Source organism: Rhamphochromis longiceps, linkage group LG15 (genome assembly GCF_057381845.1).
Source record: "Rhamphochromis longiceps isolate RC_006_pf linkage group LG15, R_longiceps_female_GT1.1, whole genome shotgun sequence".
NCBI lineage: Eukaryota > Metazoa > Chordata > Actinopteri > Cichliformes > Cichlidae > Rhamphochromis > Rhamphochromis longiceps.
Window position 1 is genome coordinate 27,481,511 of NC_140571.1, and position 23,812 is coordinate 27,505,322.

The following is a 23,812-nucleotide window of genomic DNA, read 5'->3' on the forward strand; positions in this document are numbered from 1 at the left end:
TTTCATGAAGTTAAATATAAAAGAACTACGAGACTATGAAAGGTCTTCATAGTCCCCCATAACTAAAGCGTTTCTGCCATTTTCACTTGGGACATGACAGCCTGAGACTGATAAGCGTATTCTTCTCTGCTGCCTTGGCAATACCTCAATGCTTCAGGGAGATGTGGGAGTCTTTGCACCTCTGTGCAGACTGCTGCATCCATGACTTCAAATAACAAATCAATGGATCAGTCTATGGATGGATAATGCGTGGTAGAACGGATGGATGGATGGATGATAGATGATAGGTATATGGATGGATGGATGGATGGGTGGATATGAGCTGGTTTGTAGCCAGTTTGTGTTTCCAGTCTCATAAAGAAATTTTTCCAGTTTCACTGCTTTTATTTGAGTTTAGTCCTGCAGTGCTGCCTGTAGGTAATGGTGTAGAGGTTGTGTAGCAGTGCCATCTACTGACTGCAGCCAGAACTACACTGAGACCACAGAGACTCATGACGTATTGTAATTTTGTTCATGCTCAACACATAACAAGTGAAGGTATTGCAGAAGTGGCTTGAGCCTGACATCGTTCTAATGGCTGGTTTTTCTAGTGGGTTTATGGACTCATCATGATGTGATGGTTAGTGAATGTTTTCAGTATATGCTGCGTTGTTTTCAGACTGAGGTGTGTGTGTGTGTGTGTGTGTGTGTGTGTGTGTGTGTGTGTGTGTGTGTGTGTGTGTGTGTGTGTGTGTGTGTGTGTGTGTTGCTTAATAAAAGCCTTCTTTGCTCTTTTTTTTTGTGTTATCAGAACTTTATGATGCAGCTGATAAGGACTCGTGCTGTGTGTACTTGTGTGACTTCTGCTCTTTATTCCAAGGGTCATGGTGCAGTTTTCAGGTTTCCTTAAGGAAGACTTCAGTTTGTAGATAAATCCAGAGAGCTGAGACTGTGTGTGAATCTCCTGCTCTCTGCATGTTTCCCGTTGAAGCTGTGGATTCACTTAAGCTTCATGCAGATTATTTTCTCCATCAGAAGGTAACGTACTTTAACTCTGAACACAAAACCTAACAAAATCAACCTGCAGACTTATTTTGTTCGGTGTTCATTATGATCATTTGATCAGTTCAAACATTTTTAGTATTTTAACACCAAACTGAGCAAAGTTACACAAAGTGAGATGTTTATTGTTAACGATTGGGAGACTTTAACTTTGACCTGGCAGGTGGTGTTACTGAGAAACAGCAAGGTTCAAAGTTCTTTACATGGAGCTACAAAAATATTGTTAACATTTATCACTGATTAACAAATCATGACTCACCTGCAGCCAGGAGAAAAGAATCAAACAGGACCATTGAATATAAAATGATTAATCTCAGCAGGAAGGATTTTAATGTTTAATCAAATGTGTTCATGTTCAGGTTCATAAAGTTTTTATGCAGATATCTGAAGTGTTTTATAAAACTCTGAACATTTCCATGGACTTGTTGCCATGTGAGAAATGCTTCATGTTTCATGTTGATGATAAATTTGAATCAACGCTTTTTATAAAGTTATCTTTTTAGCATTTTTATTAAATCATAAATACCATAAAGAGAGAAAATTCATTAGTTTTCACCATGTCTTCTATAAACCAGGCTGAATGATACATGAAGACTGCGCTCTAAAAATCTTCAGCAAACTTAATTGTTTTAGAAAATCCTCATCATAAACAAACTGTAGCAACAAAATCATCTACAAATGTTATTTGGATGTTTTCTTTTCCTGACAGAAGTTATGAAGAACACAACCTCATAATTCAAAATGCACTGATGGAAAAACAAAAAAAACATGTTTCTTTTAGTATTACTGCACCTTAAACCATGATGACATCACTGTTTGAACAAATTAAGCTCCTACTGAAGCAGCTGGGCTCTGCTCTTTGTAGTATGAAGGTTTCACTGACCTGCAGTCTGACCGGCTCTGATGGTGATTATGAGAATGTAACAGAGCCCTTGGGTTAAAGCAGCTTCTCTCTGTGTTTCCTCTAAAGGTGAAGATAGAACAACTCTGTAATGGACGTGGACCTGAATCTGGGTGGTGAGGATTTTCTTTATTCTGTCGTGCAGCTGACTTGTCTGCTGCTCCACACGAGAGCAGACACCATTCTTAAGAAAGAAATGATATATCATATGACTTCCATTTTCTGCAGCTAGTCTTGGTATACACAGCAACACAGTCTGAAGTATAAATGTTGTTGTGCTGACTGAGCGTGTTGTTGTGTCTGTGTGAAGGTGTGTTCTCTTCTGTGGATCAGTGTGAGCACAGAAAGGAGGGAGTCCCTAACTCTGCATCCACTCTGTGTGGGGAACATGAGAGCCAGATCAAACCTCAGAGGTGAGAGGACCGTCTCTAACTGTCAGGACTCTTCTCCAGGTCACAGCTCAGCTCTCCCATCACAAAATCAATATTGAATCAGTGTGTAACTTTCCCAGAACAATGTCGGACTCTGTAGTTTTCTCTGGTCCCCTGTGACATATGAAGCTGCATGTTCTCCTTAAATTGCTGGCTGTCTAGATAGTTGGGAAACTTTCTGAAGGAAACCTGGTCTTATTAGGAGAGACGGCATCCATCCCACTTTGGATGGAGCAGCTCTCATTTCTAGAAATCTGGTCAAATTTATCAAACCCCCCAAACTGCTTCCTAATTGAGACCAGGAAGCAGAGCTGCAGCTTCTTAATGAACCAGCTTGGATTCACTGTCAATAAGTGCTGGAGTTTGTTTAAAATATTCCAGCATCTTTCCTGTACAACATTAAGCACTTTGAAGTAACTGTTGGAACTGAATCTTCATCGTCACGATTCGTGCTCTGAGCACTATATGTGTTGCATTTAAGGGTAAAGCAGCAGGTTGGACCAGACTCTGCCGGACCTGGAGCTGATCCTGAACCGGGTTGGGTGTCTGAATCCCTGAATAGAGAACGGGTCATGAACATTTACACTCCCATCTCTCAGATGCCATTCTCTGACAAAACGTGAGCTTTGACTGAAAACTACATTTCTTTCTGTCGTTTCTAGAAGCTTCTATAAACCTCTGCTTATAATGTGTCTATTTTATGTTTCAAGACCAAATAAAAAGCAGACATTTGATCCTTGTGTAACCACATGTCTGACTGTGACATCCAGTGGCTCCATCAACCGTGAAATTAAATTTAAAGGCTCAACGTAAGGATGAAAATTTGATTATCATTTGATATTTTTAGAATATACGGTGTATGAAATGTATCCTGTTTTTTCTGACATTTCCACAGAGACGAGCAGCAGCAGAATTTAAAGGTTCCCCATCACCAGCCTGATAGTGGGCACCAAACAGCTCTGCAGGACATATTTATGGTATGTAAGCACAGAAAACACATATCACCATGGAGAAATACTGCAGTGTTTCTGCTTAATACTACTATCAATCAATCTACCTACAATCTTTTTCATCACAGCTCCTGCTGTTTGGGAACAACACTGCTCTCTGCTCTCTTAAATTTAGTTTAGTCCAAAGTTCATGTTTCTGTTTTCATCAGAGCCAGCTGGGGCTTGAAATGTTGTACTCTTTCCAGGTTTGTCATTACTTATATGGTACAAGTAATGACAAAAATATCTCAAAGACAGTGACCGTGACTGAGTTGGTGCTTTTTCTGCACTGAGCACTTCACAGACAGTTAGATATACTAAATGTGGTGTTGTGTTTAACAGAAGCTAACATTTCTTTCTAGCAACTTGAGGAGAACATTATGAGATTTGTGAAGACCGAGCTGAAGAGGTTCCAGGAGGTCCTAAATCCAGATTACAGAGACGGTGGACTTGATCAGAGTGAAGATGAGGGCCTGGGTGGTACAGCTGAAGAGCAGAAGAGCAGCAGACAGTCATTTCTAAAGATCACACAACACTTCCTGAGGAGAATGAAGCAGGAGGAGCTGGCCGACTGTCTACAAACCAGTAAGATAATTTAAAATAAGATAAGAAATACACCACCCATAAAAGTTTGTTCGGTGACCTCCAGCTCTGGTGGAGAGGAGGTCCAGTTTGCAACCTATTATAGAGCCAGCCTTCATGGTCAGTTTATTTAATCTGCTGGTGTCACCAGCTTCCACTGGTGATAATGTGATTTTCTTTGCTAAAGGAACTAGGCGTGTTGTTTTCACTAACACTGGAGTCTCACTATGCTTTTGACAAGCATAGTGAGACTTTTACTGGACTGGAGTCAATCCAGCTGTAAATGTGACAGCTGGGCAGCACAAGTCCTCAGGACCTTAAAACTGACATCACAGTCCAGCAGGGGATGTTTCTCAGTGTGACAAAGGGATAAGCAGTTGTAATGCTCTCCACTTGTCCCAGATGTGTTGACTTTTTTTTTTTTTTGCATATTATGCACCTTATTCTGTCTCTCTATTTATTTGCTATGATTTGCTATTTGTCAAAGTAACTTTGCTGCACTGACTATCCTGGGTTTGTTTGTGTACGCATTCTGTGGATGGAAAAACAAACTTTCTGCAAATTAAGACAAATACTCAGTTACATGTTTCTTTATACTCTATTATGCTGCAGATTAAGTCATTTTCTTTCATACTTCGTTCTTTGTTTTCAGTCTTTATGTAGGTCAGGTGTGTGGAAAGGCCCCCCTAGCATTTCCTGATTTTAAAGTGCTGATAATGTCAGACATGACATCAACAGGTGGAAACGGGGGGGGGGGGGGGGATCCTTCTACCATAGAAATGCTTCCTTTTGCTTCTTTCTAGGTCTGCAGGGGTTTTTTGAATTTGTTTTTTTGTTTTGTTTTTTGTAAATAGAGCCGTTTAGTTGTGTAAATGTGCTAATCAGAAGTGTGAGGAGCTTCAGATGAGGGAGGAGAGGTGAGCTGTGTTATTGCACTCATGTACTTTTGAGTTTTGGTAATTAAGTTAATTAAGTTTCACGTATGATGGAGTTCACTGTAAATTCTCTAAATGTCTGCTGAGTCTGCTTCCTTACCACCTTCCTTGACGTTCGAGTCTGACTACATCACACTCAGATGTCAGGATTCCCTTGATGACAGAAGACTAGTAGTGCGAATGTGTGAAAGGTGTTGTGTGGTGGAGAAGACTTCAGAAATAAAAGTCGAGAAATAAACCTGTTGAAATTATTTATCTTTTTGTTGTCTACAGGCTGCCCACTCATTGTCTGTCACCTTAATCCTAGTGATTTTTTTTGTTCCGCTCCACTCGTTCCTTACATTTTTCGGATCATGTTTTGCTTCCGTAGAACTGCCTGGATAGTAATCATAGTTTTTGTATGTTTCTTTAGGAACCCATGCTGCAGAGTGCCAACGTAAACTGAAAGTTTATCTACAGAAAAACATCCAGTGCATGTTTGAAGGGATCACTAAAGCAGGAAACCCAAATTTTTGTAATCAGATCTACACAGAGCTCTACATCACAGAGGGAGGGACTTCAGAGGTCAATGATGAACATGAGGCCAGACAGATTGAAACAGCATCCAGAAAACCAGACAGACCAGAAGCAACAATCAGACAAGAAGACATCTTTAAAGCCTCACCTGTTAAAGACAAGCCAATCAGAACAGTGCTGACAAAGGGAGTGGCTGGCATTGGGAAAACAGTCCTAACACAGAAGTTCACTCTGGACTGGGCTGAAGACAAAGCCAACCAGGACATCCAGTTCATGTTTCCATTCACTTTCAGAGAGCTGAATGTGCTGAAAGAGAAAAAGTTCAGCTTGGTGGAACTTGTTCATCACTTCTTTACTGAAACCAAAGAAGCAAGAATCTGCAGCTTTGAAGACTTCCAGGTTGTGTTCATCTTTGATGGTCTGGATGAGTGTCGACTTCCTCTGGACTTCCACAACACTACAATTTTGACTGATGTTACAGAGTCCACCTCAGTGGATGTGCTGCTGATAAACCTCATCAGGGGGAAACTGCTTCCTTCTGCTTGCCTCTGGATAACCACACGACCTGTAGCAGCCAATCAGATCCCTTCTGACTGTGTTGACATGGTAACAGAGGTCAGAGGATTCACTGACCCACAGAAGGAGGAGTACTTTAGGAAGAGATTCAGAGATGAAGAAAAATCCAGCATGATCATCTCCCACATAAAGACATCACGAAGCCTCCACATCATGTGCCACATCCCAGTCTTCTGCTGGATCACTGCTACAGTTCTTGAGGATGTGCTGAAAACCAGTGAGGAAGGTGAGTTGCCCAAGACCCTGACTGAGATGTACATCCACTTCCTGGTGGTTCAGTCCAAAGTGAAGAAGGTCAAGTATGATGGAGGAGCTAAGACAAATCAATCCTGGAGTCTAGAGAGCAGGAAGCTGATCAAGTCTCTGGGAAAACTGGCTTTTGATCAGCTGCAGAAAGGAAACCTGATCTTCTATGAATCAGACCTGAAAGAGTGTGGCATCAATATCACAGCAGCCTCAGTGTACTCAGGAGTGTTCACACAGATCTTTAAAGAGGAGAGAGGACTGTACCAGGACAAGGTGTTCTGCTTCATCCATCTGAATGTTCAGGAGTTTCTGGCTGCTCTTCATGTCCATCTGACCTTCATCAACTCTGGAGTTGATCTGTTAGAAGAAGAACAAACATCATCTCTGTTGTCTAAAGTAAGACCCAAATCTAAACTCAAACATCTCCATGAGAGTGCTGTGGACAAAGCCCTAAAGAGTCCAAATGGACACCTGGACTTGTTCCTGCGGTTTCTCCTGGGTCTTTCCCTGCAGACCAATCAGAGTCTCTTACAAGGCCTGCTGACACAGACAGGAAGTAGCTCAGAGACCAATCAGGAAACAGTCCAGTACATCAAGAAGAAACTCCGCAAGAAACTGTCTGCAGGGAAATGTATTAATCTGTTCCACTGTCTCAACGAGCTGAATGATCGTTCTCTGGTGGAGGAGATCCAACAGTCCCTGATTTCAGGAAGTCTCTCCAAAGATGAGCTGTCTCCCTCTCAGTGGTCAGCTCTGGTCTTCATCTTACTGTCATCAGAAGAAGATCAGGATGTGTTTGACTCAAAGAAATACTCAGTTACTGAGGAGGCTCTTCTGAGGCTGCTGCCAGTGGTGAAAACTAATAAATCTCAGCACGTTGATAGACGTATGGAGTATCCGAAACAACTAAAGAGGTAGAAAATGGAAATATAAATTAACATTTTTAAATTATACTCTAAACCAATTGCTGTTTTCATTAATGATACAGTATAGTAGCATACTATGCTAATTCTTTTTGTTAGCAAGTGACTCATAAAAACATTGAACTCGAACGCATTTTCAAAGGTTATTTTTTGGCTTTCACATTTTATAGGATGAAACTATTGAGACCAACATTTTTATGCACTTTTGTTTGTTTTTTTTAAATCAAAGTCAGATTCTTTTGCACTTCTTAGATTCTTAAAACACTTTTGTGGTTTACAATTTGACATCACCAACAAAAGTAACTTGTTCGCCCCCATCAGTAAAATAGCAATTTGATCTAAAACAGTGTCTCATATCAGGAAATTTGAATTCTTTGCATTCATGACTAATGTATTGTGCTTGATAATTTGTATGTCGCTGTCACTATACTTATCTACAGAGTGGACCACAGCACAGAGCAGGTGTTAAGGTTTGCACTGCAAAAATGTAAGTTTGCACTTTTTATTCATCTCTTATTAAATTCAAATTCCTAAATCACTTAAGATGCAAGTGAGAAGCTGATTAGATAATTCAGCTTACTCTCAAAGGTTTTCATTCTGCTGGCACTCTGAAGGGGCACCGATTGTGGAACTGATCTTCTATTCGTGCTTGACTGTGCAAGAATTAAGATCTATAAACTACTATTGTAATGTCTTTGCTTTTACATTGTACTTTCTCTGTTAGACTTCTGCGAACTTGAACTGGACCCAAATACAGCGCACAGAAACCTCAAACTGTCTGACAACAACAGGAGGGTGACACATGTGAGAGCGGTGCAGCCATATCCTGATCATCCAGGCAGATTTGACTACTGGAATCAGCTTCTCTGCAAAAATGAGCTTACAGGTCGCTGTTACTGGGAGATCGAGTGTAGAGGAGTGATTGACGTCGCAGTGACTTACGGACAAATTCAAAGGAGAGGAGACAGCGATGACTGCAAGCTTGGCTCCAACGATCAGTCTTGGAGTCTGAACTGTTGTGAAGATGGTTACCGTGCTTGTCACAACAACTTTAGGAAGGACGTAGATTTGGCCCTACCCTCCTCCGTCTCTAACAGAGTAGCAGTGTATGTGGACTGTCCTGCTGGCACTCTGTCCTTCTACAGAGTCTCCTCTGACAAACTCGTCCACCTCCACACCTTCAACACCACATTCACCGAACCTCTTTATCCTGGTTTTGAAGTGTGGTATGGGTCTTCAGTGTCTCTGTGTTCTGTGTAGGAGGGAGCGTTTCCGCATGAGTGGAAAAATGTTCCCACTGCTGACTGACTGCAGCTGCTTAGACCAGCTAAGAGAATCATGTAGAGATATTTGACTGTTCAAATTTTATTTTAAAGGGCAGAAATGTTTTTAATGTACGAAATTATCAACATAGAAAATCAGTGAATGGAACAGCATTGAAATTTGATGATGTCATGTCAATGCGTGTGTGTGTGTGTGTGTGTGTGTGTGTGTGTGTGTGTGTGTGTGTGTGTGTGTGTGTGTGTGTATGTTGATAATAATGCATAATGCATATGTTCATAAATGATAACGTGTCATCACGTGGCCCAGGCATTAAGGACGGTCAAACTGTATTTTTTTCTGTTGGCAGAATAACCAGTCATAGTAACCGAAGTCAAGTGTCATACATGCCTTAAAGTCTCTTATCATATCAAATAATGGTACTGCAGTATCGGCAGCACATTGTTTTTCATAGTATTCTCCTCCCACAGAGATTTTGGTGTAACTATAACATGTTGTAACAGGTTCTTCCAGAAATGTTTTTATAGGGTTTCTGATAATCTGAGATCAAAGGATGACTGGATGTCTGAGCATTCCCTTTTTTCTTTTCCATTAAATTTTATATTAAATGTTTATTGTGATTACTATCCTTTTTGTGTGTCTGTCCTGTCTTTTGTACTGTCTGTCATACAGAGTTATTGGTAAAGCCACTGTGCACAGTATGTATATGCAAATTTACTTCAGTTTTACTAAATGCTGAGATGCGTTCAAATACTGAGTGTCTTTGAGATTTTATTTGTGTTTTGAAATGATTTAGGATTCAGTACAGTCATGTCAGCGGTCAGGTTTTGTGAAAATCTTGTGAGCGTGACAACTCACAAACAGTGTTGGGAAGGTCACTTTTAAAATGTATTCCACTACAGATTAGAGATGGACCGATCCGATATTACGTATCGGTATCGGTCCGATACTGACCTAAATTACTGGATCGGATATCGGAGAAAAAAAAAAAAAAGTAATCCGATCCATTAAATATCACAAAAGCACCTCACAAAACTTGCAACACGCCGTAACTTACCTCAGAACGTTAGCACGTCGGAGCAGTATGCATCACGTGATAGAGCGGCTGTGGCATGCGGGACCTGTCGGTGGTCTGGATAGCATTTGGAGCTTCGCTAGCAACCCGGCATTTCATCTCCGACAGAGTTATCCCAGAGAGAAGTAAAGCAAGTGTGTAAGTCCATCTCTGAATGTTTGTAAAGCATTCCTGCGTTAAGCTTAACAAGCGACTGCCTCTTCTTGCTGCTACTTCAATCATGAAACTGCTTAATGATCAGCTGATCGGCTTTTCTGTCGCGAGTCCGTGTCTCTTGTTTGTTTTTGGCCCACTTTGCACCAGAAAGAGGAAACCAGTGGCTGAACAACAGCAGCACGTTTAAGCTTGATAAGCTGTTGTTAGAATTTATTTAATATTACTTTTTACACCAGGATCTTTTTCTACGTAGCTGACGGCTGGTAACTGTGCAGGGGCGGATCTAGCAAAGTTTAGCCAGGGGGGCCGATAGGGCATTAACAGGGAGAAGGGGGCACAAAGACATACTTTTCTTTCTTATTCTCATTTAAAATGTCGAGCTTTTAATAAATAATTATCTGACACCCAAAGTTTTAATTTGATGTAAAATGTATAGAAGTCAATTACTGTATATAGTAACTATTAAGTCTAATATATATACCCTAGTAAGCTATAGTACTTTTTCCTTTGGGAAGGTACCATCTGTGCAGTCTGCAATTTTGTTGAAGAAAGATGTTGAATCTATTTAATATTTCTTGAAAAATAATTGATTTCTGTGCATTTTTTTTCACACTGCATCAAATTAAGGTTGATTACGTCGATTAAGCATCATGAGGTGGAGCGTGAGGGGTGGTTCCCTATTTTTTATTTATTTATTTTTGTTGTTGCTGGGAGTTGGAACCCTATTAGTTAGGTTGCTTAATATTTATGCTAAGTACTCTTTAAAATACCAGAATAGGGAGGATGGTGTAGGTTTAAGTTTATTAGATTGATCAGTGTTGCTGAACTATGAAATTTTTTTTTTTTTTTTTTTTTTGGCATACGGGTATAACAGAATAGCTTTAGTGTAGTTGTTGTTTTAAACTTGAGTATGAACTTACCGTATTTTCACGACCATAAGACGCACTGTGCTAAAAGGCGCAGTCTCAGTTATGTGTGCCATTACTGTATTTAACACACACATAAGGCGCACTGGATCATAGGGCGCATACAAGTACTGTATGCGTATTTAAAAATAAAGCGGGAGCAAACCTGAGTTCGGTACCTTACTCACATTTTTATTACCAGTAATCGTCATCATCAACAACACACAAGCATACAAGTGTGCGTATTTAAAAATAAAGCAGTAGCAAAACAAAGTTTGGTACTCACATTTTTATCATCAATCAAACCCATCGAAGTCCTCATCCTCTGTGTCTGAATTGAACAGCTGCGCTAAATCTCCATCAAACATGCCAGGGCCCTATTTCAGGAAGCCGGTTTAGAGCAAACTCTGAGTAAGTATACCCTGAGTTAACGAAAACTCTGGGTTTTCGGTTTCACAAAGCGAGTTTAGATTAATTCTGAGTGAGTTACTATGACAACACACTCCGTGAAGCTAACCTGCCCCCTAGCAGGTTTACTTCAACTAACCCTGACTTTCTCCGCCTCTTTGTCGGAAACCTGACTGTAGGAAGTGTCAGACATGGCGTGCTCCTTCCTTGAAGAGCCAGTAGATGTTGAAGCCCAAATTCTCTGCAGAGCTCTCCGCCGGGAGAGAGTGATTAGAGCGCGTTCGGACATTTTATCATTTCCTGATGATTTCCTGTGTGAACGTTACCGTTTTTCAGCACAATCTATAATTTATTTGAATAACATCCTCAGGACTAATATTGCTCATGTGACACATCGCGGACATCTTCTCAGTTCTGTAAATATTATTTGTATTGCACTTCGGTTTTTTGCAAACGGGAGCTTTCTGTATAATATTGGTGACGCTGAGCACGTTTCCAAGGCTACCGTCTGTCGGGCAGTCAGGAATGTTACAGTTGCACTGAAACGTCTCCTGTACTCGTGTTACGTGCCAAGGGGTGTGGCTTTGCTTTTGTACTCTGTTTTGTGTTCTATTCATCTTTCAGGCGTCAGGCCTCCTCTGATTGGCCAGTTCGAAGTTGATTGGCAGGTGTCTATTGGCTGGACTGGGCTCAGTTGGCCAATCACACTCCAAGGAACACTACAAATGAGCCGCTCCCTGGCCAGCTGGTGGCTGCTGGCTTCTGCTTTGACAAACATTTGCGAACAGGCATCTTTATGTTGTGTGTGGTGGGAGGCTGGACAGGTAAGCCGGGGTACCCTATACACTGGTTGTAGATTTTACTCTGTTAGTCACACTAGGTTATGCGGTTGATGCCACCCTTGTATGTTTTCACTGACTTTTATCGAGTAGCTAGGTAGGCCTTTTGTTTTGCATTTTTCTTTCAGTTAGGCTAGGCCCTGGAAGCTACTGACCTCTTTTTGTTTTATTACTTTCTTTGATTTGGATCAACCGCCCAGTCCTCCTCCCCCACCTCTTTACTGTTGTTAAATTTGACTATCCAGGCAAGCACCCAATAAATCCTGCCTGATACTTAACTGTTCTGTGGTCTTCCTCCTTCATTGATTGTGGTTGTCCAGTGTTGCTGTCTCCTTCCTACCTTTGCCTCCGCCATGGTGGGGGGGACGTAACACAAGTGGGGGCTCGTCCGGGATCGTTGTATGTGGTGGACAACCTGTATTAATGAGGACGGTGCCGTGATTTTAGGGTGTCTACGTTTCATAGTATCAGCCGGAGATGAGTTTTGACCTGCCTGGTTTTGTTAGTCACCCTAGCGTTGACAAAGTTGACTTGTGTCGCAAAGACGACCTGTTGAGTATTGCTGCCCAGTATAACCTTTCCGTACCAAAGTATGGAGTGAAGAAGGATATTAAGCAGGCTTTGTTGGAGGGATTATTCGAGTTGGGGATTTTAATCAGCCCTGTTCCAGCTGGGGTGCCTTCTCAGGACCCTTCAGTTTCCCCTGGTGCCTCTGCTGATCTAGCTTCTCCAGAGAGAACTGATGAGCAAGCGCTGCCTGCTACACCTCCGGGTGCCCAAGTTAACTCTGATGCGGCTCCCCAAACTCTGCCTCGCTTTAAGCCTTTCACTCCAGAATCCCAAACATCTAGCAGTGATGCAAAGCTTAAGGTTCGCTTACTGCGTTTACAGTTGGAGGCACAAGAGAAGGATAAGGTGCGTAAAGCGGATTATGATCTCCGGCTGGAGGTCCGTAGGCTGGAGATAGAAGCTGAAAAGGAAGTCAGGTTAAAGCAGCTTGAAGTAGAAGCACTGAGGGTGTCATCAGGACAGAAAACAGATGCCACTAAAGAAATCCCGAAAGTCTCCCCGGAAAGTTTTAACGTTAGCAAACATATTGCCCTAGTACCTACCTTTCGTGAGACTGAGGTAGATTCGTACTTCAACGCTTTTGAAAAGGTGGCTACTGCTCTGAAATGGCCAAGAGACATGTGGCCCATATTACTTCAGTGTAAATTAGTGGGCAAAGCTCAGGAGGTAGTAGCTTCACTTTTGCTAGAGCAAAGCATGAAATACGACGTGTTGAAGGAAACAATTGTACGTGCCTACGAACTGGTACCTGAGGCCTACAGGCAGAAATTTAGGAACCATAAGAAGTCTAGCAGTCAAACATATGTGGAGTTTGCACATGAAAAAGGGGCTCTTTTTGATAAATGGTGCGCTGCTAACGGAGTTGGGGATGAGTATGAGTCGCTGCGTGAGTTAATGCTACTGGAGGATTTTAAAAATTCATTACCTGAGAGGCTCATAATGTTCTTAAACGAACAGAAGGTGACGTCCATGTCCAAAGCAGCTGTGTTGGCCGATGAGTTTGTGCTAACTCATAAGAATGTTTTTACCCCTGTTTCCCATCCAGATAGGCCCACAGCCATGCGCTCAGCACGGCTTGAGTCTAGTTGCTCTGCTGCGAGGCCAGTGAGGCCAATGAGGGGGCCCTCGCCTTCCCACGGTGAGCGTGAATGCTTTTATTGCCACAAGAGGGGTCATCTCATCGCAGAATGTCAGGCATTAAAGCGTAAACAGCAACTATCCTCACAACCAAAAGGGGTGGGATTGATTAAAGCCACAGAGACTGGGAGGGCATTTCAACCAAACACTAACCACCCTGACCCCTGTTTCAAACCATTCATTCTAGAGGGAGTGGTTTCGCTGACTGGGAATCCAAATGATCAACAACCAGTAAAAATACTGAGAGATACAGGGGCCTCTCAGTCCATCATTAGAGAAAACGTCTTACCGTTTTCTGAGGAGTCATTTTGCCAGTCCAGTGTTATTGTCCAGGGAGTAGAACTCGGATTTGTATCTGCCCCTTTGCACACTATTCACATTCAGTCTTCATTAGTCAGCGGAGTTGTTAAAGTGGCTATTCGTTCTGCGTTGCCCATACCAGGCATTGACTTCATCCTAGGTAATGACCTTGCTGGAGGCAAGGTCATACCCATTCCTGAAGTGTTAGACAGACCCGAGCTGAGCCGGGATTCTGACTCAGCCCAAGACCAGCCTGCCATCTTTCCAGCTTGTGTAGTTACGAGGGCCCAGACAAAAAAGTATGGTCCTGACTTGGCCGATTCCTTCATGAGGTCAGATCCCGTTGGTGACGTGATTAACTTTACCTCTGGATCTAAGGTTCAGGCCACAGTTCCACCTGCTGACAAAACACAACCAGTTCTGGATTTGCCAGTCTCCCGAGAGGAGTTCATTATTGCACAGAAAAATGATGTAACCCTGTCCAAGTGTCATTCCTCCACTCTCAGTCAACAGGATGCCAAAGGGAAAAAGCTGGCTTACTTCTCTGACAAAGGTCTTCTGATGCGCAGATGGACAAGTGAGGTCTCGGAAGACGCTGACTGGTCTGCAGTATATCAGGTGGTGGTACCTACTGCTTATCGTACCCAGGTACTGTCCTTAGCACATGACCATCCATGGTCAGGACATTTGGGGGTTAATAAAACATACACCAGAATTCTGAAACATTTCTTCTGGCCCGGACTGAAATCTGATGTTGTTCAATACTGCCGTACTTGCCATGTATGCCAAATGACCGGCAAGCCAAACCAAGTAATCCCCCCTGCTCCTCTCTGTCCTATCCCAGTAGTAGAGGAGCCATTTCAAAAAGTGATTGTTGACTGTGTGGGGCCTCTACCTAAAGCTAAAACTGGAAACCAGTTTCTGTTGACGATCATGTGCGTTTCGACCAGGTTTCCCGAGGCAATCCCACTACGGAGAATAACAGCTCAGATTGTTGTCAAAGCACTGTTGAGATTCTTTTCAACCTTTGGTCTGCCTAAGGTTGTGCAAACAGACCAAGGCACTAACTTTAAGTCTAGAGTGTTTGCCCAAGCCCTGAAAACATTAGGCATTGAACACATAACCCCGAGTTCTTACCATCCTGAAAGTCAGGGGGCACTAGAGAGGTTTCATCAGACTTTGAAGTCTATGTTAAGGAAACACTGTTATAGTTCCCAACGGGACTGGGATGAAAGTGTTCCACTTGTTTTATTTGCCTGTCGGGAAGCAACCCAAGAATCTCTGGGATTTAGTCCCAGTGAACTTGTGTTTGGGCGTGAGATGAGGGGTCCTTTGAAGGTTTTTAAAGAGAGGCTGGCTACACCGGTTGACAACACCAAAAGCCTTCCAGAGTACGTCAAGACACTGAATGACAGGTTGAAGAGGGCTTATTCCTTAACCAGGAACGTATTAGCCACGTCACAAGCGAAAATGAAGAGACACTTTGATCAGCGGGCTGTTGACCGTTCATTTCTGCCAGGTGACAGAGTGCTCCTTCTCCTTCCGGTGCCCGGCTCCTCTCTCTCCGTTAGGTTCTCTGGTCCTTATGTTGTAGAGAGAAAACTCAGCAAGACTAACTACATTATTCAGACCCCGGATCGCAGACGTCCCACTCGGGTGTGGCTGTGGCATGCGGGACCTGTCGGTGGTCTGGATAGCATTTGGAGCTTCGCTAGCAACCCGGCATTTCATCTCCGACAAAGTTATCCACGAGAGAAGTAAAGCAAGTGTGTAAGTCCATCTCTGAATGTTTGTAAAGCATTCCTGCGTTAAGCTTAACAAGCGACTGCCTCTTCTTGCTGCTACTTCAATCATGAAACTGCTTAATGATCAGCTGATCGGCTTTTCTGTCGCGAGTCCGTCTCTCTTGTTTGTTTTTGGCCCACTTTGCACCAGAAAGAGGAAACCAGTGGCTGAACAACAGCAGCACGTTTAAGCTTGATAAGCTGTTGTTAGAATTTATTTAATATTACTTTTTACACCAGGATCTTTTTCTACGTAGCTGACGGCTGGTAACTGTGCAGGGGCGGATCTAGCAAAGTTTAGCCAGGGGGGCCGATAGGGCATTAACAGGGAGAAGGGGGCACAAAGACATACTTTTCTTTCTTATTCTCATTTAAAATGTCGAGCTTTTAATAAATAATTATCTGACACCCAAAGTTTTAATTTGATGTAAAATGAATAGAAGTCAATTACTGTATATAGTAACTATTAAGTCTAATATATATACCCTAGTAAGCTATAGTACTTTTTCCTTTGGGAAGGTACCATCTGTGCAGTCTGCAATTTTGTTGAAGAAAGATGTTGACTCTATTTAATATTTCTTGAAAAATAATTGATTTCTGTGCATTTTTTTTTCACACTGCATCAAATTAAGGTTGATTACGTCGATTAAGCATCATGAGGTGGAGGGTGGTTCCCTATTTTTTTTTTTATTTAGTCATTTTTGTTGTTGCTGGGATTTGGAACCCTATTAGTTAGGTTGCTTAATATTTATGCTAAGTACTCTTTAAAATACCAGAATAGGGAGGATGGTGTAGGTTTAAGTTTATTAGATTGATCAGTGTTGCTGAACTATGAAATTTTTTTTTTTTTTTTTTTTTTTGGCATACGGGTATAACAGAATAGCTTTAGTGTAGTTGTTGTTTTAAACTTGAGTATGAACTTACCGTATTTTCACGACCATAAGACGCACTGTGCTAAAAGGCGCAGTCTCAGTTATGTGTGCCATTACTGTATTTAACACACACATAAGGCGCACTGGATCATAGGGCGCATACAAGTACTGTATGCGTATTTAAAAATAAAGCGGGAGCAAACCTGAGTTCGGTACCTTACTCACATTTTTATTACCAGTAATCGTCATCATCAACAACACACAAGCATACAAGTGTGCGTATTTAAAAATAAAGCAGTAGCAAAACAAAGTTTGGTACTCACATTTTTATCATCAATCAAACCCATCGAAGTCCTCATCCTCTGTGTCTGAATTGAACAGCTGCGCTAAATCTCCATCAAACATGCCAGGGCCCTATTTCAGGAAGCCGGTTTAGAGCAAACTCTGAGTAAGTATACCCTGAGTTAACGAAAACTCTGGGTTTTCGGTTTCACAAAGCGAGTTTAGATTAATTCTGAGTGAGTTACTATGACAACACACTCCGTGAAGCTAACCTGCCCCCTAGCAGGTTTACTTCAACTAACCCTGACTTTCTCCGCCTCTTTGTCGGAAACCTGACTGTAGGAAGTGTCAGACATGGCGTGCTCCTTCCTTGAAGAGCCAGTAGATGTTGAAGCCCAAATTCTCTGCAGAGCTCTCCGCCGGGAGAGAGTGATTAGAGCGCGTTCGGACATTTTATCATTTCCTGATGATTTCCTGTGTGAACGTTACCGTTTTTCAGCACAATCTATAATTTATTTGAATAACATCCTCAGGACTAATATTGCTCATGTGACACATCGCGGACATCTTCTCAGTTCTGTAAATATTATTTGTATTGCACTTCGGTTTTTTGCAAACGGGAGCTTTCTGTATAATATTGGTGACGCTGAGCACGTTTCCAAGGCTACCGTCTGTCGGGCAGTCAGGAATGTTACAGTTGCACTGAAACGTCTCCTGTACTCGTTTGTGGTGTTCCCCGGTCATAGACCCACAAGATTTATCAAAGAGGGATTCCACAAAATTGCAGGTATCAGGATGACCAAAACTTAATTCATGATGTGGTGATACTTGAACTACTACTTAAATTTTACATTTATTCTCACGGTTCCCAGGCGTGATTGGCTGTATAGATGGCACTCACATTCCAATCATTGCTCCTTCAGTAAATGAAGGAGACTATGTGAACAGGAAGTCTTTCAACAGCATTAATGTACAGGTACATAGTTCCCTGTAGCATTTCAAACTAACAAATTATTTCATTATAGTAATGGATGCTAATTTGTGTTCTCTGCACTGTGAAGATCATATGTGATGCTGCCAACATTATCACAAATGTGGAAGCCAACTGCTCAGCCTCTGTGAGTGGTGGTGGTGGAGGACCCCCACCTGTTTTTCAGGCCTCCGCTTTTTTCCTGTTGGCTATAACGGGTCACATTTGAGCATACAGAGTAAGCAAATATGTACTTGTAATGTGCTCAGATAATTTCAATAAGTGCTTACAGAGGGGAAATTAATGTAGCCTCTAACTGCAATTGATTTACATCGGACAAACAGACCAAGCACTATGGCTCATAATACAATTACACCTTACCTGTTTGGACTATATTTTTATATTTCATTTTTACTTGCTGCCAGGAACGTTTGGGGCCTGTTGGGTTGCACCTGCGCTCACATCACGTCACAAAATAAAATGTATGAAATAAAACATAAAATAAAATATAATAAAATAACGTGTTAAATGGGTGGAAATCCCTAGATCAATGTTTAAATTAACACTCACGCATTGACTCTGTCGGCTATGTTTTGCCATGCATGCTCCCTTTCTTTTGCAGCTGAGGCTGTGTTACTTTTTTTTCCCGCAAAATTTGCATGTTATCGCCCACCCCCGTGACATCACGCTCCAAAGCCCTATACTGCCATCAGAATTTCGGCCTCAAGCGCTGTAAAATACATTGACCGCGCCTTCTTTCCCTCCGTCTCCATGGTGACTCGCTTAATCTGTGCTCCACTAATCAGGGCTTTATGTATCCTCGTGCGCGCGCTTAACTTGGGGTTAAAGCAACTCCGCGTTGATTGAACTAATTGTTATCAGCCTTTCTGAAACCGAATATTCCGAGTTGGACAGTTCGGGGTTACTCAACCCTGAGTATCGTTTTTCACTCTGAGTTTTCTAAACCGGCTTCCTTAAATAGGGCCCAGGTTCACTTTCTTCACTGTCAGAGTCACTTTCCGTGCCGTGCGGTTCCTCGGAAATGATGCCGGCTTTTGCGAAAGCTCGAACAACAGTGCCAGCAGACATGTTAGCCCAAGCATCTACAATCCATTGGCAAATTGTGGCGTAACTCGCCGGGCGCTGCCTTCCACTCTTGGTGAAACTGTGGTCTCCATCGGTCATCCATCGCTGGATGTGTTTGTCGCCGATGTGTTTGCTGCAGTAGGAGCGGAAGATGGCCGGCTTTTCCTTATAATCCGCTGGAAGTTGCTGCGCTACCGTAGTCCTGGTCCGGATGGAAAAATGGCACCGTTTCATAAAAAGTGAAAGTGAAACTGCTTTTAGCCGAATGGTGACCGTCGAAACGCTTCTCCCGCTTGTTCTTTGCTCGATGATCCACCGCTCGAGTCTTTCCTCCAACTCGGGCCACCTCGCCTTATGTCCGCGGAAACTCAGCTGCGTTTTCTTGACCTGCCGGAGCTTGTTTTCTAGCTTCCTCCATTTGCGAACCATCGATTCGTTAATCTTAAATTCTCTCACCGCTGCTCGATTTCCATGTTCCTCCGCGTAGCTGATGGCCTTCAGTTTAAACTGTGCTTTGTAAACGTGTCTCTTTGCCATTTTCAGGGTTGTTAAAACAACGATGTCCTGCATAACGCACACACCTGTTCTTTTATACAGGTATGTGCGATAAAGTCAACGCACACACTTCACCCTTTAGCGTTCTCATGGTGTTCTCTACTACGTCCTCATTACAACACACAGGGCGCACTGCGCTATAGGGCGCGCCGTACTTTTTGAAGAAAATCTAAGACTTTTAAGTGCGCCTTATGGTTGTGAAAATACGGTATACAAAATGCAGCAAGATATTTAAAAAAAAAAAAAACAAAAAAAAACAGTTTTGTTGATTAAAAAACACTATATCGGATTCATATTGGTATCGGCAGATATCCAAATTTATGATATCGGTATCAGACATAAAAAAAAGTGGTATCGTGCCATCTCTAATAATAACAACTGCAGCCAAGAAGAGTGCCTGACGAGCCCAGTTGTAAGTAAGCTATTAAGACTCGACTGTACATTGTGTTTGTGTTTTCCTCCAAAACTATAAGTTCCATTGGAGCAGCCTTTCAACGCCTCTCTGTCTCTCGCAAGCAAAGTTGACCCAGACAACAAAGTAAAGCTATTTTTTGGCTATGACCCCGACACGGAACCCGACGTATTAGCCAGAGGTCCCTTTACTATGGTTTGGAGCCGCGGACCTTCAGTAATAGTAATAAATCACACAGCAATAGTATATTCATGTAGTTGTAAAAAGCATGATAATATATTAAGTAATCCAAAGTATTCAGAATATGTTACTCTCATTGAGTAACGTAATGGAATACGTTACAAAATACATTTTGGGGCATGTATTCTGTAATTTGTAGTGGAATACATTTTAAAAGTAACCTTCCCAACACTGGTTACTCCCCAACACTGCTCACAAAGTCACCTTCCTTCTTGAGGGGTGGCTGTAGCCTAGTAGGTAGAGCAGGTCATGTAGTAATCAGCTGTTTGGTTGTTGGCTGCAAATATCCTTGGGCAACATACTAACCCCGAGTTGCTCTCGGAGTGAAAGAATGAGATTGCGAATATAGGCAGCGTTCTCCGAAGAGTGGCTAGCCCTTAGAGTTGAGGTTCAATCGGGGTACAGCTGCTACTCCTCCACCCTGAAAGGAGTCAGGTGAGTTAATTTACACATCTGACCAGATCCCTCCTGGTTCATATTGCTTCTTCACTGGACTATATGTGGTGTCGCGATTGAGGAATAACCGGGGACGGTAACTAAGATATTGACAACGCCACCTGGGGGAGGGCGTTACACCCCAGGAAAGATTTCTCTAGCCAATGTACGTGTTGCACTGGCTACCAAAGCCCACAGACTCGTTATTAACGGCAGAGGTGAGACAAAGGAAGTTACCAAATCAAAATTTATTAAGAGGAACTACTAAAAACATATAACTACAGGGAGTGCAGAATTATTAGGCAAATTAGTATTTTGTCCACATCATCCTCTTCATGCATGTTGTCTTACTCCAAGCTGTATAGGCTCGAAAGCCTACTACCAATTAAGCATATTAGGTGATGTGCATCTCTGTAATGAGAAGAGGTGTGGTCTAATGACATCAACACCCTATATCAGGTGTGCATAATTATTAGGCAACGTCCTTTCCTTTGGCAAAATGGGTCAAAAGAAGGACTTGACAGGCTCAGAAAAGTCAAAAATAGTGAGATATCTTGCAGAGGGATGCAGCAGTCTCAAAATTTCAAAGCTTCTGAAGCGTGATCATCGAACAATCAAGCGTTTCATTCAAAATAGTCAACAGGGTCGCAAGAAGCGTGTGGAAAAACCAAGGCGCCACATAACTGCCCATGAGCTGAGAAAAGTCAAGCGTGCAGCTGCCAAGATGCCACTTGCCACCAGTTTGGCCATATTTCAGAGCTGCAACATCACTGGAGTGCCCAAAAGCACAAGGTGTGCAATACTCAGAGACATGGCCAAGGTAAGAAAGGCTGAAAGACGACCACCACTGAACAAGACACACAAGCTGAAATGTCAAGACTGATTTTTCTAAGGTTTTATGGACTGATGAAATGAGAGTGAGTCTTGATGGGCCAGATGGATGGGCCCGTGGCTGGATTGGTAAAGGGCAGAGAGCTCCAGTCCGACTCAGACACCAGCAAGGTGGAGGTGGAGTACTGGTTTGGGCTGGTATCATCAAAGATGAGCTTGTGGGGCCTTTTCGGGTTGAGGTTGGAGTCAAGCTCAACTCCCAGTCCTACTGCCAGTTTCTGGAAGACACCTTCTTCAAGCAGTGGTACAGGAAGAAGTCTGCATCCTTCAAGAAAAACATGATTTTCATGCAGGACAATGCTCCATCACACGCGTCCAAGTACTCCACAGCGTGGCTGGCAAGAAAGGGTATAAAAGAAGTAAAACTAATGACATGGCCTCCTTGTTCACCTGATCTGAACCCCATTGAGAACCTGTGGTCCATCATCAAATGTGAGATTTACAAGGAGGGAAAACAGTACACCTCTCTGAACAGTGTCTGGGAGGCTGTGGTTGCTGCTGCACGCAATGTTGATGGTGAACAGATCAAAACACTGACAGAATCCATGGATGGCAGGCTTTTGAGTGTCCTTGCAAAGAAAGGTGGCTATATTGGTCGCTGATTTGTTTTTGTTTTGTTTTTCAATGTCAGAAATGTATATTTGTGAATGTGGAGATGTTATATTGGTTTCACTGGTAAAAATAAATTATTTAAATGGGTATATTTGTTTTTTGTTAAGTTGCCTAATAATTATGCACAGTAATAGTCACCTGCACACACAGATATCCCCCTAAAATAGCTAAAACTAAAAACTACTTCCAAAAACATTCAGCTTTGATATTAAAGAGTTTTTTGGGTTCATTGAGAACATGGTTGTTCAATAATAAAATTATTCCTCAAAAATACAACTTGCCTAATAATTCTGCACTCCTTGTATAAAAACAGGAAGGCACCTAGGGTAGCAGGGTTGGGGACGGCAAAATAGTTAATAAAAACACTTTATTAACAAACGATGATTAAAATGACCAGACTCCCTCTCACAATGCTACCCTAAAACAATCACAGCATGGTAAAAGAATAACTAAACAAAATAGCGGAGACCGGCCACTTGAGGAGGCAACTGACAGGGAGGAGTGCCCAAGGGTGCCACAAATTACTCACCGTTGTAACTTCACTGCAGACCTCACTGTCACTCACACTAAACTCTAAATGGTGCAATCTACCTATGCCCGGTGTGTACACTCGCATGCATCGGGAAGGGGATTCCACCTCACGTGCCTAGGCACTCGGCAAGCGGCCGCACCTCCACTAAAGCAATAAAACATTACACACATTAATAAAAGATCTACATGAAACAAATACACCCCAAAGTACTGTTCGTTATAAAAGCATCACATAACAAACAAAACAGCATATGACAAGACAGCAGCAGTATAGTGCAAACCTGCAACAAAAGAGGGAAACAGTTGTTAAAGTCCACCCTACTGTATGCCACGTTATGATGAACACAAGAGTCCCACTCACCACTCTCTAAAGGGCAATACTAAACTGAGTAGCTTTCCTTGAGAGATCTGCAGCACTTAACTGCCTAATACTCTCAGCCACCTTCTTTCTTTCTTTCTTTCTTACAGTTATATTGGCGGTTGGCAAACAAGTGAAAGGTGCATTACCGCCACCAACTGGTATGGAGTACGGTCTGGAACGACGCCCAAAAAAAAAAAAAAAAATTTCTCAAATCCTGCTAAACAGGTTCCCCTCTCAGCCACCTTGGATGAACAAGACTGCCAAATGCCTCCTTCTGGTAGTGAAGCGCAGCTGTTTCTTATAAGCCTGCTAATTATCGGCTGGGAATGTGTGGATGTCAGTGGTGCGTTTGTGGACATCATATAAAATCCTACCCCAGAATCTACTTCACTACATGTAGTAACTCACCGTTATGAGAAAGTTCTCAAATTTAATTTAAAAAAAAAAAACTCCAGTTGATCCAAAATGCTTGATCTAGATAGAGAGGACATATTTCTCGTCATCCTGCTCCTCACATCTAAGGTTATACATTATTACCTTGACAGAGCACTTTGCTCCGCTGCTTCCTTGTTGTGACTAAGGTCTTATTGTTTTGAATCACCGACTGTACAGTTTCTGGAAGCTGTGAACAGTTTCTCTCCGAGTTAAAGAATGGTGTTTCGTGTTTATGAGTTACAGACACTAACTTCTTTTTAAAAATCTGGCATCTTGTCCTTGTGTGACTTTTATGTATTTCCTGTTCCTTTAAGTTCTTCAAAGTGATTGATACTAAAGTGAACAGTAGGTTGGCTGTAATGTGATCTGGAGTCAGCAGTGAAAAGTGAAGAGACTGTACTGGTAAAACAGCCTGGATCAGCTCGACTGACACTTTGGATTAAACGCAGCAGTGACGCCAGAACTGATGCTGAACTCATCTGAGTCTTATTGGTAACAGAAGCAAGAGCGTGATGAAGGAATGTATGTTGTCAGG

The 23,812-nt window shown here is 42.3% G+C and overlaps 1 protein-coding gene across 1 annotated transcript; it reads left to right on the forward strand.

Annotated features, from left to right (window-relative positions):
- Nucleotides 1-2,033: 2,033 nt before the first annotated feature.
- On the forward strand, nucleotides 2,034-8,400 carry LOC146652815 (uncharacterized). The gene is made up of 9 exons (XM_085382841.1): nucleotides 2,034-2,058; nucleotides 2,253-2,355; nucleotides 2,855-2,992; nucleotides 3,084-3,182; nucleotides 3,269-3,350; nucleotides 3,725-3,947; nucleotides 5,292-7,131; nucleotides 7,581-7,627; nucleotides 7,865-8,400. Exons 1-9 carry the CDS (start codon nucleotides 2,034-2,036, stop codon nucleotides 8,398-8,400), a joined length of 3,093 nt encoding a protein of 1,030 aa, XP_085238967.1.
- The last annotated feature ends 15,412 nt before the right edge of the window (nucleotides 8,401-23,812 follow it).

Excerpts from the sequence above, each read along its gene's own strand:
- LOC146652815 (XM_085382841.1), top strand. The coding sequence starts at position 2,034 with ATGGACGTGGACCTGAATCTGGGTG. Across the intron at positions 3,948-5,291 it reads GGCCGACTGTCTACAAACCA|GAACCCATGCTGCAGAGTGC; the intron begins GTAAGATAATTT and ends ATGTTTCTTTAG. Across the intron at positions 7,628-7,864 it reads AAGGTTTGCACTGCAAAAAT|ACTTCTGCGAACTTGAACTG; the intron begins GTAAGTTTGCAC and ends TTTCTCTGTTAG.